Below are 15039 nucleotides of genomic sequence, written 5' to 3' on the forward strand. Positions count from 1 at the left end.
ACTGAGATTTAATTTAATTCAGTAACACATGTATTAATCACTCCAATTATTAACATTTATTAATGAGCATATATTTTCCTTGATATCAATGGCTCTTTCACCTTTCTTAAATTAATTAAAATGTCATATTTTAATCTAGGGAAAAAAAAGAAAGAAATGTTTTATTTAACGACGCACTTGACACATTTTATTTTACGGTTATATGGCGTCAGACATATGGTTAAGGACCACAAAGATTTTTTTGAGAGTAAACCTGCTGTCACCACTTCATGGACTACTCTTTCCAATTAGCAGCAAGGGATCTTTTATTTGCACTTCCCACAGGCAGGATAGCACAAACCATGGCCTTTGTTGAACCAGTTATGGATCACTGGTTGGTGCAAGTGGTTTACACCTACCCATTAAGCCTTGCGGAGCACTCACTCAGGGTTTGGAGTCGGTATCTGGATTAAAAATCCCCATGCCTCGACTGGGATCCAAACCCAGTACCTACCAGCCTGTTGACCGATGGCCTAACCACGACGCCACCGAGGCCAGTTTAATCTAGGGATTCTAAATGCATTCCTACTGACCATAGGAGGTAACTGTGTGCAGGGATATATATAAGTATGATAATTAGAAACGTACACAGTTACAGCCCTACATGTAGTAGTTTTATTAATGAACGTCCATGCATAAGCATATCATGACCATTTTTTATGTAAATGCATTGTGCCATGTAGCAGATATATGCAAACTTGTAAGGTAACACACATTTTCATTGTCACCAACACAAATCGACCCTAACGAAACATATTTTGGTTTCAAGTAATGTACATAAATTTTTTTGAAAAAAGAGAAGAAATATAATTTTAAATAATAATAATAATAATAATAATAACAATAATAATAATAATGATAGTGATAATAATAAAATCTACAACCAACCAATCACTCAACCAACCAGTCATTTACATTTATGTATAAATCATAAGAAAAATAAAGAGACTTATAAATATATATATATTTTATGAAAGGTCTGGAGAAAATGCCCTTTATTTAAATATCTCATAACAATATTGACCTATTAATGGGTAATACAAATTGAGCAGAGGAGTAGAAAAAAACAACAATCAAGGATGACATGGGGAGAAAACTAAATCAATTGATCGTAAAAACAATAAACACACTTTTACCCAACATATATTGTTGATTAAGTAAACACTTTTATTCACAAATGCACTTCATGTCACCCAGACAGAACTTCCAAACACATCTGAAGACATGGCCATTAACTGTGAATTTTGAGAGTGGCTGTCAATTAATTTTCCCTCAAAAGACATGAAGGCTTTCAACAGCCTAATATAATTAAGTCTTTAGAATTCTGACTTTGAAACACCATTAGACATTATCCAAGGTGGACCGGCCTCGGTGGCGTCGTGGTTAGGCCATCGGTCTACAGGCTGGTAGGTACTGGGTTTGGATCCCAGTCGAGGCATGGGATTTTTAATCCAGATACCGACTCCAAACCCTGAGTGAGTGCTCTGCAAGGCTCAATGGGTAGGTGTAAACCACTTGCACTGACCAGTGATCCATAACTGGTTCAACAAAGGCCATGGTTTGTGCTATCCTGCCTGTGTGAAGTGCAAATAAAAGATCCCTTGCTGCTAATTGGAAAGAGTAGCCCATGTAGTGGTGACAGCGGGTTTCCTCTCACAATCTGTGTGGTCCTTAACCATAAGTCTGATGCCATATAGTCTGAGAGAGGAAACCTGCAACAATTATCCATTAGTACCAAGGGATCTTTTATGTGTACCATCAGACAGGCAGGTTAGCACATAGTACAGCCTTTGATATACCTGCCATGGTGCACTGGCTGGAATGAGAAATAACCCAATGGGCCCACCGACAGGGTTCGACCCTAGACAGACATGGCGATTGCTTTACCACGTCCCACCCCCTGTCATCATTTGAGAATGAAAAGTAGGAGACTAAGGGCGAAAAATATCTATTCAATCCCTAAAAACACGAATGAATGAATGAATGAATGAATGAAATATCTGAAAAAAAGGCTGCATTTACAACATCCCACCATACAACCAGTGTTTGCTATTAACATGCACTACTTTCATTTGACTGGCACTAACTTAAAATCTCTGTGATGAAATGTACCATGATATTATTATTCATATTTTTATCCACTCCTCATAATATTTATTAGATTCTATGGGCATATGGTTGCATTTTGTGGCCAGTATTTACAAATTTTGCAATAATTTATATTATTTAGAGCTTATGAAGCACTCCTGTATAATGTCAATGTTTTAAACAATATACAAAGTCAGGTCAGGTCAGGTCAGGTCAGGTCAAAGGGCTTAACGTGCACATTCAGAGCATTCTGTTGTACTGCACGCCTGTCATGGGCGCAGGTGTAGACTTACACTGGCTCCTTCATCTAGGACAGGAAAGGATTTGAGGTGCGTGGGAGGATGGACCACCCGCGCTGGCGGCAAGTGTAAAAGAGCACCAGTAGCCCGATCAGATTCTAAGATCGACTTTATATATAATACAACATTTTTATTCAGTCATGAAGTTAACACAAAGATTATTACAACACAGAAAGCATTTTATCACAACATATAAATCATCCAGAGCTTGACAAATCATTTGCAAAATAAATTCCCACGGGGTCTTTGATCTATTGAAAATTCATAGAGTCTTTGCATCATTTCAGCAATACATTTTAAATTAGACAGTTGTCTGGTGTGTTATTTACTCTAGAAGACTTCCACCATAAATTGCAAATAAATGTTTTAATCAAAGAACATGTCGGATATTAAAATATTGTATTAACCAGTAGAAAGAAGATTCATGTCTTTGTGCACTATATGAGCTGGTCACATTAATTTATGACTTGTTTATAATAAAAATAAAAATAAAATAAATTATAACTTAAACTACAATCCTTTTAAAAATAATATGTGCTAACAGTTTACATATGTAATCTCATTTACATACACTAAATTGTCAGTGAAAGACAAGAATGAAGCTAAAGTATCAGGGCTCACTGAGTGTATTTGAAAGTGGGGCCCAACAGTTAAAATGTGTGTTTTGTTTAATGACACCACTAGAGCACATTGATTTATTAATCATCGGCTACTGGATGTCAAACATTTGGTAATTCTGAAATATAGTCTTAAGAGAGGAAACCTGATACATTTTCCATTAGTAGCAAGGGATCTTTTTGTATGCACCATGCCACAGACAGGAGAGCATATACCAGCGCCTTTGATATATCAGTTGTGGTGTACTGTCTGGAACGAAAAATGGCCCAAAGGCCACCATTGGGGATCAATCCTAGACTGACTGTGCATCAGGCGACCACATTACCAGTGGGCTATACGTCCCTCCCCATTGTCTCAACAGATATTCAAATCCATAAAAAAGGTCTGGTCTTAAAATGCACACAAGGAGCCGTAACTGAAGATTAATGAAAAATGTGGGTCAAGTTGATCTGGATGGGAAGCATGTACATGTTTAGGTTATACTGTTTGTAGATAAAATATTTTTAGATAGTGCAACACTGCAGACTGAAATGATTCATCACCTATGTGGACACTGTGTTTTTATAACTGGCTACACTGGAGGTGCTTCACTTGGTGATGATCAATCTCGGATCATGACATGTGTGACACCACCAGGGCACAACCACCTTTAAAAATCAGCTAATGTCATCACTGGTTTTTTTTTTTTTTTTTTTTTTTTTTTTTTCCACTGCATATTCACTCCACATTTCAATAGTGGAACTAATAGCTGGTTTTTAGGAGAAACAGGGGCGAGATGTAGCCCAGTAGTACAGCACTCGCTTGATGCGAGGTTGGTTTGGGATCAATCCCTGTAAGTGGGCCCATTGGGCTATTTCTTGCTCCAGCCAGTGCATCACGACTGGTACATCAAAGGTCGTGGTATGTGTTATCCTGTCTGTGGGATGGTGCATACAAAAGATCCCTTGCTGCTAATCAAAAAGAGTAGCACATGAAGTGGCAACAGCGGGTTTCCTCTCTTCATATCTGTGTGGTCCTTAACCATGTGTCCGATGCCATATAACCGTAAATACAATGTGTTGAGTGCGTCATTAAATAAAACATTTCTTTTTTTCATGTCCAAAGTTAGTACAAGAATGATGACCTGAAAACATTTCACCCCAGAACCAATGAAAGTTAGATCTTTAATTACATTAATTAAAGACTTTGCTGTATTCACAATAGACAAAAATACATATCAGCTATTGGTTGTCAAAAAGGTAAATATATGGAAATATTATTTATACAATTATGTAAAACCACAGTGTAAAGAGCTGTGGGGGAAATGTATAATACAATATAGATATCAAGGTAAGTATATTTTAAAACTTTGTATGTGCCTAATTAGTGACATCTAAAGCCCTGATAAAAAAAAAAAAAAAAAGTTAACAGCTCACCAACAAGCCATATTTAAAACTGAAATGAATGTAGTGCTGAACTATTCATTAATATATCTCTAAAAAACATTGATGAGAGAATTGTTTGTTACGGACACCTACAACTTGTACAAGGATAGACCCTAGTTTTTAAACACTAAGGAATATTTTTCACTATTAGAGCCATTTATGATCACTGAAATCAAACAGTACTTATATTTTATTGTTTAGATTATCCATTTCCGTACAACCAAAGTGTTTCTGGTCATCCTGGTGTTTCTATTCCCACAAAATGCATTTTTCATATTTTTGAAAATGCATGTGTATCTGAGAAGCAATGATTACGGAGCCACGTTTTAGTCTATTTTTATGGGTATTTCAACGTCACAAACTCTTGTTTCACTCTGTTGTATCCAGATTTGTTACAGGTATGTAAATTAACCAAACTTAGTGCCCATTTTTATGGGTTAAAAGTAGGGTCTAGGTACATTTGTAAAAAATATGCCTTAGTGTTTAAAAACTACAGTTTGTCCCTTTAAAGAAAATGTCATTTAAATGAAACAAGATTATATTCAGAACTGCTATATATCAACATCAATACCTACAATTGCATGCTATGTAGGTGACCATTGTTATTAGTTTAGCAAACAATTTGTCAAGCTCAACAACATTTTCGGAGTAAACAAACAACAGACTTTGCAGCTAGCATACATGTTTACTGACACAAACAAAATATATATATATATATATACACTTAACAGTTTCAGACATACTGTGGCTGTTCATCTTAATAACATGATACCAATTTCTTACTTGAATGGACTGCTACTTTAATTCTAACTGCTAAACAGGGCTCGAAATTAGCAGCAGCATTGACAGCAATTGCCACAGTTGTGATATGAATTGCTGTAGGTCAACGCCATTATCTATGGCAGGTTTTTGCCACTGGACAATAACTATGACCATCAGTTTGAAGGAATACTTTTAGTTAAATTTTGTGTTTATTTGATATAAATGTTACTGATTTAAAATGCTGTAGGCTGGTTCAAAATTATTGACATATGTGAACATTTTGTCTATGGCAAAACCCTTTCAAAAGTGCCACAGGAATCTAATTTTTAAGTTAAAGCCCCGACTAAGTATGATTTTATTTGAATCCGTTAACAAAGTTTAAAAAAAATATCAATCATTTTGGAAAACTTTGGCACTAACATGACCTTTTGATTACGTTATACATGTATTTAGTTTGTGTTTTAGTAAACATGTACGAATTCGCCACATCCAGTTTTGCTGTTAGACAAATGATTAGACAAATAGACACATGTTATGTTAGACATCAAAAGCTCCATCCACTTTAAAAGGTTTCAGGCATTTACATTACTTGACGTGTGTCAAAATTTGACCATTCCCTAAAATGATGATGAAAACATGAACTAAATCTAGACACATATAAATTGCAATTGTCAAATTGACTTACCATCCTTGGTAGCTGTATGAAAGATGGGACACATTTTTATAAAAGCAAATGTAAACTAATGTCTTACTGCATGCATAAAAAATATCAGGATCATAGATTCAATGAATGGATAAAATCATGGCTGTAGAAATAAATCAATATGTATTCCTTATCAGCTAATTATTCCTTAATGTGGAGCTACTAGCAAACGCATTGTGGAAAGAAGAATAAGATATAATTCAGTCTGAAGAATGTTTAGTGTTACATGCAGTTGATGTTTATCACAATCAACACTGTAGAGACACACACGTTTTATAGTCATTTTACCATTTTACATAATATCCAATACCACAGGTCTAAGATACCAGTTGTGGTGCACTGGTTGGGATGGGAAAACTTGGTGTGAATCCACAGGGGAGATTTGATCCGACAAACCCAAGCACCTCAGGCAAGAATTCTACCAGTTGAACTAAATCCCACCCCTGTTTTTTCATATTCAAAGATATGTCAGAACACCTTTTGGGTAACACTAAAACATTTAATCTCTGGGCGTATCAATTTAAATGTATCTTGGAAAAAAAAGTTTACTAAGTATTTGGCAAGGTCATATAACAGGGCAGGTATCAGAAATTCGGTCAGAATGGTTGGCTGTTCAGACTACCAAACCAGTAATTACAATACATGTATGTCAAGAAAGTTGAAAATGTTTTTGTTTTTTCAATTAATTTTGTTTGTAACAAAAACACCACCATCTAAATTTTGATAAATTGTGTACTGTTTAAACATAAATTACTCACACAGTTTACAATGATAACAGCAATATGAATGAATAAAAAAAGCATCAACGCATTTGTTTAGGAATGATACTAGAATTGTAAACTTGATAAATTTGTAGTAACCTATACCATACAAGACTCATAATTTATGGTAACCTGAATGAGTTACCAGGTACACTGCTTATATGTGGATCTTTTCAGAGGTTATACTTGGGAGGCCATGCTTGAACCCGCAGTGTATGTCAGGAAGTACACGTCAAAGGTTAGGTCATTCATTTGTCTGTACATGTAACTGCAATTACTAGAAGGTTTCATTAGATTCCACGCATGTGCTTGAGTTTGTTACTGGCTGTTTGCTGCATGACCCTATCGGTCGATAAACATCTAAGAATTCACATGATAACAGTGATGTGTTCATTAGCAGAATCTGACCCGGGTCAGTTAATTAGCAGAGAGTAGTATGTTGTGATAATGAATATTTTAGGTACATCAGCAGAAATATGCTCAAATTGCCACAAACAAAATGCAGAATTTAATATATACCGAGAAAAACAAATAAGGGAGCACTTAGTAATGAAGACTAAATATAATTTACTACTAGCGTAATAATGCCTGTATATATACATGTGTAATACAAAGATGTATTGTTGGATTGAATGCCAGTAATGTGGGATTGAATGTGAGTAACATGGTTAACTTCCTGATACTAAAGATGAGGTTATTGCATGACTCTGTTGTCAGTCTTTCTGTGATCCCTTATTTCTTTCCATCAGTATATAAAGCAAAGCAATTAACTCTGTATACAATTATGGAAATGCACATAACAATTGCAAGGAAAGTTCTATGCTGTCAAACATATTAACATTGGCTACTGAGGGAAAAAGTACAAATTTACTGTACATAAGCCACTATATAAAGATTAATAAAATATTGATAAATATTTATTTGTAATATTCTTTTAAGTTCTCTTAAGACATACATGTAGGTAGTAGTTTGTATATATGATGATGGTGATGATGGTGATGCTGATAATTATTACCATGGATATATCCAACCTAGGTTCAAGTATACAGTCCTTGACATGACAACCAACTTGATGGATTACCAGCCATGGATCTTCTATGTGAACTTTCCCACAGTCATGACAGCACATTATGGCACACCAGTTGTGAAACATAATTGGTAGTTAACTATTATAAAACTCACATCACCACTATACAGGCTCTAATAGTTTGTAGTATTTATACAGACAACTCAATGTTTTTTTTATACAATGATAACAAAGAAATTGGAAACCTTTAAATATCAGGGTTTGAACCAGCGGTTTGTGAAAAGCAGTAAACTTTTCAAGAAAGAGATGTATGTACAATTATCTCATCAAGGACCTAATTCACTAAACTCTCGCAACTTTGCAATCTCGCAGTGCAATGCAAAAAGACTTGCAAAGAAAATGCTTTATTTGTCTAGCAGAGCCTAAGAAAGCTTTGTGAATTAGGACCCTGCTGATACTTAGCTAGTGATTCTGTTGTATTTTAATTCCATAATGCTCTAAAATGCATCTCATAGGTCATAATAATATTCCACACACTATCCCAAACCCTCCACTCACCCAGTTCCATCTTATTTCCAGCAGGCCATAGTTTTTTTCTGTGCAGGTTATATTCTTTTGACCTGCTATTAGGCCAAACTTTTTGTATTTTTTGGATTATGGATCTGCCAACATTCATTTTGCCAAAATTAAAAAAAAAAAAAAAAAATCAGTTTTCAGCCTTTTTTAAAAAAAAAATTTCAGGCTCTAATAATTTGTAGTATATACAGACAACTCAATGCTGTTTTTACAACGATAACAAAGAATTTGGAAACTTTTAAATATCAGGGTTTGAAAAAGCGGTTTGTGAAAAGCAGAGAATGTTTTATATAAGACAGAAATGTATGTACGGTTATCTCATTTGCTAGTACTTAGCTTGTGATTCTGTTGTATTTTAATTCCATAATGCTCTAAAATGCATCTCAGAGTTACTAATTTTTCACACACTGTCTCAAACCCTTCCATCATCCAGTTCTATCTTATTTCCAGCAGGCCATAGTTTTTTCTTAGCAGGTCATACTTCTTTTGACCCGCTATTAAAAAAAAAACTATAAAAAAACAACCCAATAGGCCATATTTTACTTCCTACATGTATTTCGAGTCCTGAAATATGCATGAATGCATGTTTGTACCATTAAAGAGAATTTGAATATTAATCCTTCAGCACTGGCACTGATTAGTGGCAACAAATGTGCATTGTTTGATCTTCAGGGCAGCACTAACTCCCGCTGACAGGAGTGTAATTGGTCATTAGAAAAATTCACTGGTATTCTTTCTTCTCTGTCCGTCTTATCACTTTATCTCCCTGTAAGTTTACTAGCTTAATGATGTACAGACAGCAGCACACATAAAATTTGTGTACAGGATTAGTTATTTCTGAATATACCCAACTAGAGTTTGATAACCTGAAAACTCGCCTGAGCAGTAATGTAGTGGTTAACCCACAGAGTTAAAAGATTCCAGCCTCAGTGGTATAGTGGGTAAACCATCGGACTCGGTGACAGTACATGTGTACATGGAGGTACTGGGTTCGTGTCCGAGCACCGGCTCCAACCCAGAGCAAGTTTTAAGGATTCAATGCAGAGGTGTAAGATCAGACTTTGAGGTGTAGTGGGTAAATCATCAGACTCAATGATGGTACACATGTACATGGAAGTACTGGGTTCGCACCCCAATACCGGCTTCCGCCCAGAGCGAGTTTTAATGACTCAATGGGGAGGTGTAAGATCAGCCTTTGAGGTGTAGTGGGAAAAACCATCAGACTCAGTAATGGTACACATGTATACGCAGGTACTGGGTTCAAATCCCAGCACCACTTCCCACCCAGAGCAAGTTTTAATGACTCAGTGGGGAGGTGTAAAACCACTACACTGACTTCTGTTTCATTAACAGCTAACAACTAGACAGACAACCCAGATAGTTAATGAAAAAAATATACCTAATAGGTTAAGGCTGATAGGTTCTGAGTTCTTATCTAGGGTTGAAGTTAATGTTAATCTTCACCAGTTCTTGATATATGTAGTGATGCTAGTTTCACCCCCACTCCCAACCCCATCCTCATCATTAAAAATAAACAAATAAAAAAAACTAACAGCAAATAAGGATATGCAGGAACTAAACTTTGCAATACAGGAAAATGCTGGAGTTTTGTTCTTTTTCATCTCTGCATATTCCAGTGCCAATTCTACACCAAGCATGCATGATGAGCTCACAGACTTTTAACCGCTACTACATAAAGTTACTAACTACCACCAACCCTGGGCCAGGACAGACCCACCCACCCCATGTAGCTACGGTGTATGCCCAGGACATAACACTTGAACCGTAATTGGATATATCCATTCATAATGATGATAATGAAATTACAACGACTGCACCATGGAAGCTTTGGCTCAGTGGTGCATCAAGGAATTTATTACTTCATTTTAGACATCAATAGAAATATAACAGTTGTCAATATTACGCGGAAGTGCGTATTACATGATGCAAGTCTCATGGGAAGGTATCTTTCTCAGAACCATTTAAATAATTCAGTGAGTTATGGTAGATATATACAGTTACGTATCGATCAATTTATTATTTATGCATTACCAAGCCATGTGATATGATGTGTGGAATTGATGGCAATAAAGCCCTTGTGATCTCTGTAAAAGCAGACTCGATATAACATCATGACTGATAACAGTCAAAAGATACCGGTTTGGTTTGGTCGTTATAAAGATAAACAGAGATGACGCTTTGTTCAAAAAAGAAAATTATTGGTACCGGTACTATAACATTTAATTGAAATTTAAAAAAACAAGTTATAAAATAAAAGTGTTTTGTAAGATGTTTTGTAAGAAACAATAATGTAAATATTGTGTTAAAAAGATAATAAGTAATGACAGTGTATTTGAAAAAAAAAAAAAATGATTGGGGATATAACGTACAAACATAATTAAAATAATATTTTGAGAGATGAGTGGGTTTAAAAAAATTATTAGTGTTATAAGGTATATATAAACAAAAATTATTCAAAATATTTTGTAGGATGTTTTGTAAAAAACAATAATGTAAATATTGTATCATAAAGATAAAAAGAAACTATTTAAAAAAAGAGAGATATTTTGTAGGAAACAATAATGTAAATATTGTGTTATAAAGATAAAAAGTGACTGTATTTAAAAAAAGATAGATTTTTTGTAGGAAACAATAATGTGAATACACTGGCCTTGCAGATGATATTCAGTCTCCCAACAAGACAACTTTCAAGCAAGTGAGTTTAAAACTGTAAAAATGTCTCTGCTGTGAAAGGGAGGTAACCTACCATTTGGTCCTTCATTTCCCAGTGCTGCCCTGTTGGCAATCTGTGACAACTCATCGTTGATGTCAATTCCTATAGCTTCCTCATCCCAGCATCGGAATCCTGAAACAAAAAATTTCAAAATAAACTTAGAAGTCATTCATGTTTCAATGATCAGTTTTTTGTTTTACAAGTGTAAAAACATATCCTTTGCTGAGGTTTTCAGCATGCAAGTTCTAGACGGGTCAAAGGGCTTAATGTGCTCATTCAGATCAAGCTGTTGTAGTGCACGCCTGCCATGAGTGCATATGTTAACTTATGCTGGGCCTCCGTTCAGGACAGTAAAGAGGTTTGGGGTGGGTGGGATGAGGGACTGCCCAAGTTGGCAAGTACAAGAGACCACCAGCTGCCTAAACACGGTCAGTAGAGGACAGGGTTTTTATTTGTGTCCGATAGTCTCTTAAAATATGCTTCATGGTTTTTATTTGTGTCCGATAGTCTCTTAAAATATGCTTCATGGTTAATATTTTTCAATTAAAAGGATCCTGCATTTCACAAACTGATCAATAGTGAATAAACAGAAAAATAAATACATATGTAGACTCAAATGATCAGTTTTGTACAGAGTACACTGAAATAATCATTTAACGATGGTTTTGAAGTGACTACACTCATGTCACCTTAGTCTGCGCAGCACAAAAGTACGCCCACGTTAATTACATTACATTACTGTCTTGAAACAAGTGTTGGGGTATGTTTGTAAACAAACAAACAACGTTAATTTAATTCATAAAACAATTGTTGAAAGAACACATCTTGATTATGAATATATGTATAAAACTGGTAGATAACAATTTGTTTGAAAAAACTCTGAATTAATTAATTCTTTTAAAAACATCAAACTGTTTTGTATATAATATTATTTATAGGATTTTGTAGTTAAATCAAAATAAAACAATACAGCAGGGTACTGTTACATTGATCAGCATAGAACGACAATCACATAAACATGAATATTAATGTAGATTTCTTTAATTTATTCTAAATTATTCAGTCTGAATCCCATTAGTTTTAAGGGGCGGGATGTAGCTCAGTGGTAAAGCGCTCTTTTCATGTGTGGTTGATCTAGGATCAATCCCTTTCGGTGGGCCCATTGGGCTATTTCTCATTCCAGCCAGTGCACCACGACTGATATATCAAAGGCTGTGGTATATGCTATCCTGTCTGTGGGATACTGGCCTCGGAGGCATAGTGGTTAAGCCATCAGACTACAGGCTGGTAGGTACAGGGTTCACAGCCAGATACCAGCTCCAACCCAACTAACAACTAACCCACTGTCCTGGACAAACAGCCCAGATAGCTGAGGTGTGTGCCCAGGACATCATGCTTGAACCGTAATTGGATATAAGCATGAAAATAAGTTGAAATGAAATGAATGTCTGTGGGATGGTACATATAAAAGATCCCTTGCTACTAGTGGAAACATGTAGTGGGTTTCCACTCTATGACTGTGTCAAAATGACCATATGTTTGACATCCAATAGCCGATGATTAATAAATCAATGTGCTCTAGTGGTGTCATTAAACAAAACAAACTTTTATTAGTTTTAAATATCTATTAAAATGATCAAGGTCTTATGAACATGTAGGTCTATTTTGACAGTCTGTTTGCCAAATTAATTTTATCATGAAAAAAAACCCTATATATATATATTAATTACAATATTTCTCTTGTTATTCAGTACGTTTGAATAAAAATCCAAGCATACAGTTAGATGATTCACATGATTAGTATGTGTGGTGGTGACATCGCAGCACGTGTCACACGGAATGGAAATAAAGTGACAAGTTAATATGTTGATTTCATCCCAGACCCCTGGCTGTAATTGATCACCATGATTCATAACATTGAAATGTATTACTTTGTGCAAATGACCTGTGCTCAACAAATGACTGAATTAAACAGGCCAGACTTTTGAGACCTCGGATCAATAAGTCGTGTCGACTTACTTCATCGGTTTAGAGGCAAACTTTTTGGATACATTTGCATTTATGGCACAGCCATTTGTTAAAGACACAAAGGCAAAATGTTTGGAACGGAAGCAACTGCTGTCAATACAATAGGGGATGAAAATGATGAAAAATGGTGGCCGGTGAATGTAAGAATCAATAAATATTTGATGTCGTGAAGTAGGAAGCAAATGTCAAGTTTACCAACCCAAGATCAAAGATTGAAAAGAACAGAAAATTGTTTTTATAAACTTGTAGGTGAATATATCCAGGGTTTCTGCCAGAGGGTACAGAGTTTAAAATTGCATACTCCAAAATCTTGGAAATTAATGGATATATTTTTATAATTTTTTAGATAGATGAAATTAAGAGAACTGCTGTTTACAATTTATTAAAGTTCATGAATGAATGAATGCTTAATGACACCCCAGCACGAAAAATACATCAGCCATTGGGTGTCAAACTATGGTAAATACAAAAAGGAAGTGATGACCAACATCAATGTAAAAATTCAAGAGGTAAATTAAACCAGTGTAAAGAACTGTGCAAAAAAAGACAAATATCACAGATAACTAACATTAAAATTTAGAATAACATTCATTATCATGAAGAAATTTCAACAACAGGATGGATTCAATTGAAATAAAGTTCATGAAATACACTGTACAATTTCAAAACATTTCAAACCCATAACCATTAAATTACACTTGTGGTCGGTTTTGTTTTTATTAAGTACTCTCAAATTATTTTCTGGCACAAAGTCTGGTATTAGGACTAGAAAGGAATATAATGTTATGTATGTTAACACCCAGGTTTGGTATGCAGTAACTACTATGTGAGTCAGAGGTAGAAATATACAATATTCTGCTATTCCGAAAATACACATGTACTCGGTTTTAAAATAGAATAGTAAATCAAATCTTCCAGTGTCCGGTCATGAAAGTTGCAATAAAACACGGAATAGCGAAATTCACGTGGTTATTCCATCTTCGATTGATCATGCTCTTACTCCTATTCTCGAAACAAATTGTAACAAAAAATAATGAACATTTTGCGTAGCATAACATAACAAGGTAACCGATTAGCCGAGCAGCATTGTACATGCCTGTACTATACATATAGTTCTATGATGGAATAGTACATTGTCTGAAGAAATAGTGTTTCTTAAACTTTATTATTTCGTTGGAATAGTGGTAAAAAAAATTTTTTGATCCCTGTGAGTGAAACAGCTTTTCATTTTTGTAAGTCCTGAATACTGAATTTCAAGAAACTAAATTACACAGAGGAAAGATTATGTAATGAAAAATAATTAAAGCTTGAAAAAAAATGGATTTGAACTAGGTAAAGAAAAGAATGTTTAACACCACCCCAGCACATTTTAAAACTATGATTATTTGGTATCTAACAAGTAGTTATTTCGACATTTGACCAAGAAAAAGAAAAGATGAAACCGACTGCCACCACAGGTATTACTCCTATCAATAAATTTTAAAAGAATCTTTCATATGCACTTTCCCACAGACAACACAGTACATACCATGGTCTTTGATGTACAAGTTATGGTGCAGTGGACAAGGGAAAAAAACCCCACCCAACTGTCCATAGAGGGAGATTGATCCTGTGACCCCTCACACCTCAGTGCTCTACAACTACGCTACAGCCCACCCAGACTTCCAACTGGAATGACAAATGTATGGTATGATGGTTGTAATGCAGTGCAATTAATTAACCCTAATCATTGGTCTTGTTACACTAATTTCAGTTATTTGAAGAACAAACATACCAAGTTATTTTGTTCCCCACAGAAAAGTAATTACAGACTCCCTGAAATACAAACCAAGAAGCCGCAGGAAGGGAAATAAATTACTAACAGCAATCAAAAGAATCCAAACAATTTGGCCGCCGACACAGATGCAAGTACATGTAGCCTTTGTAAATCAGCTAAGTGTATGATGAGTCCCAATAAGTACGAGCATGGTGTGTTACATG

The 15039-nt window shown here is 35.2% G+C and overlaps 1 protein-coding gene across 1 annotated transcript in view; it reads right to left on the minus strand.

Annotated features, from left to right (window-relative positions):
- LOC121380769 (microtubule-associated protein 1B-like) overlaps positions 1 to 15039 on the minus strand; it is a 94198-nt gene that overhangs the window by 10630 nt on the left and 68529 nt on the right. The window contains exon 2 of the mRNA XM_041509739.1: positions 11065 to 11163. Coding sequence (XP_041365673.1) covers positions 11065 to 11163 — 99 coding nt within the window. The remainder of the gene's footprint in view (positions 1 to 11064; positions 11164 to 15039) is intronic.

Source organism: Gigantopelta aegis, chromosome 2, assembly GCF_016097555.1.
Source record: "Gigantopelta aegis isolate Gae_Host chromosome 2, Gae_host_genome, whole genome shotgun sequence".
NCBI lineage: Eukaryota > Metazoa > Mollusca > Gastropoda > Neomphalida > Peltospiridae > Gigantopelta > Gigantopelta aegis.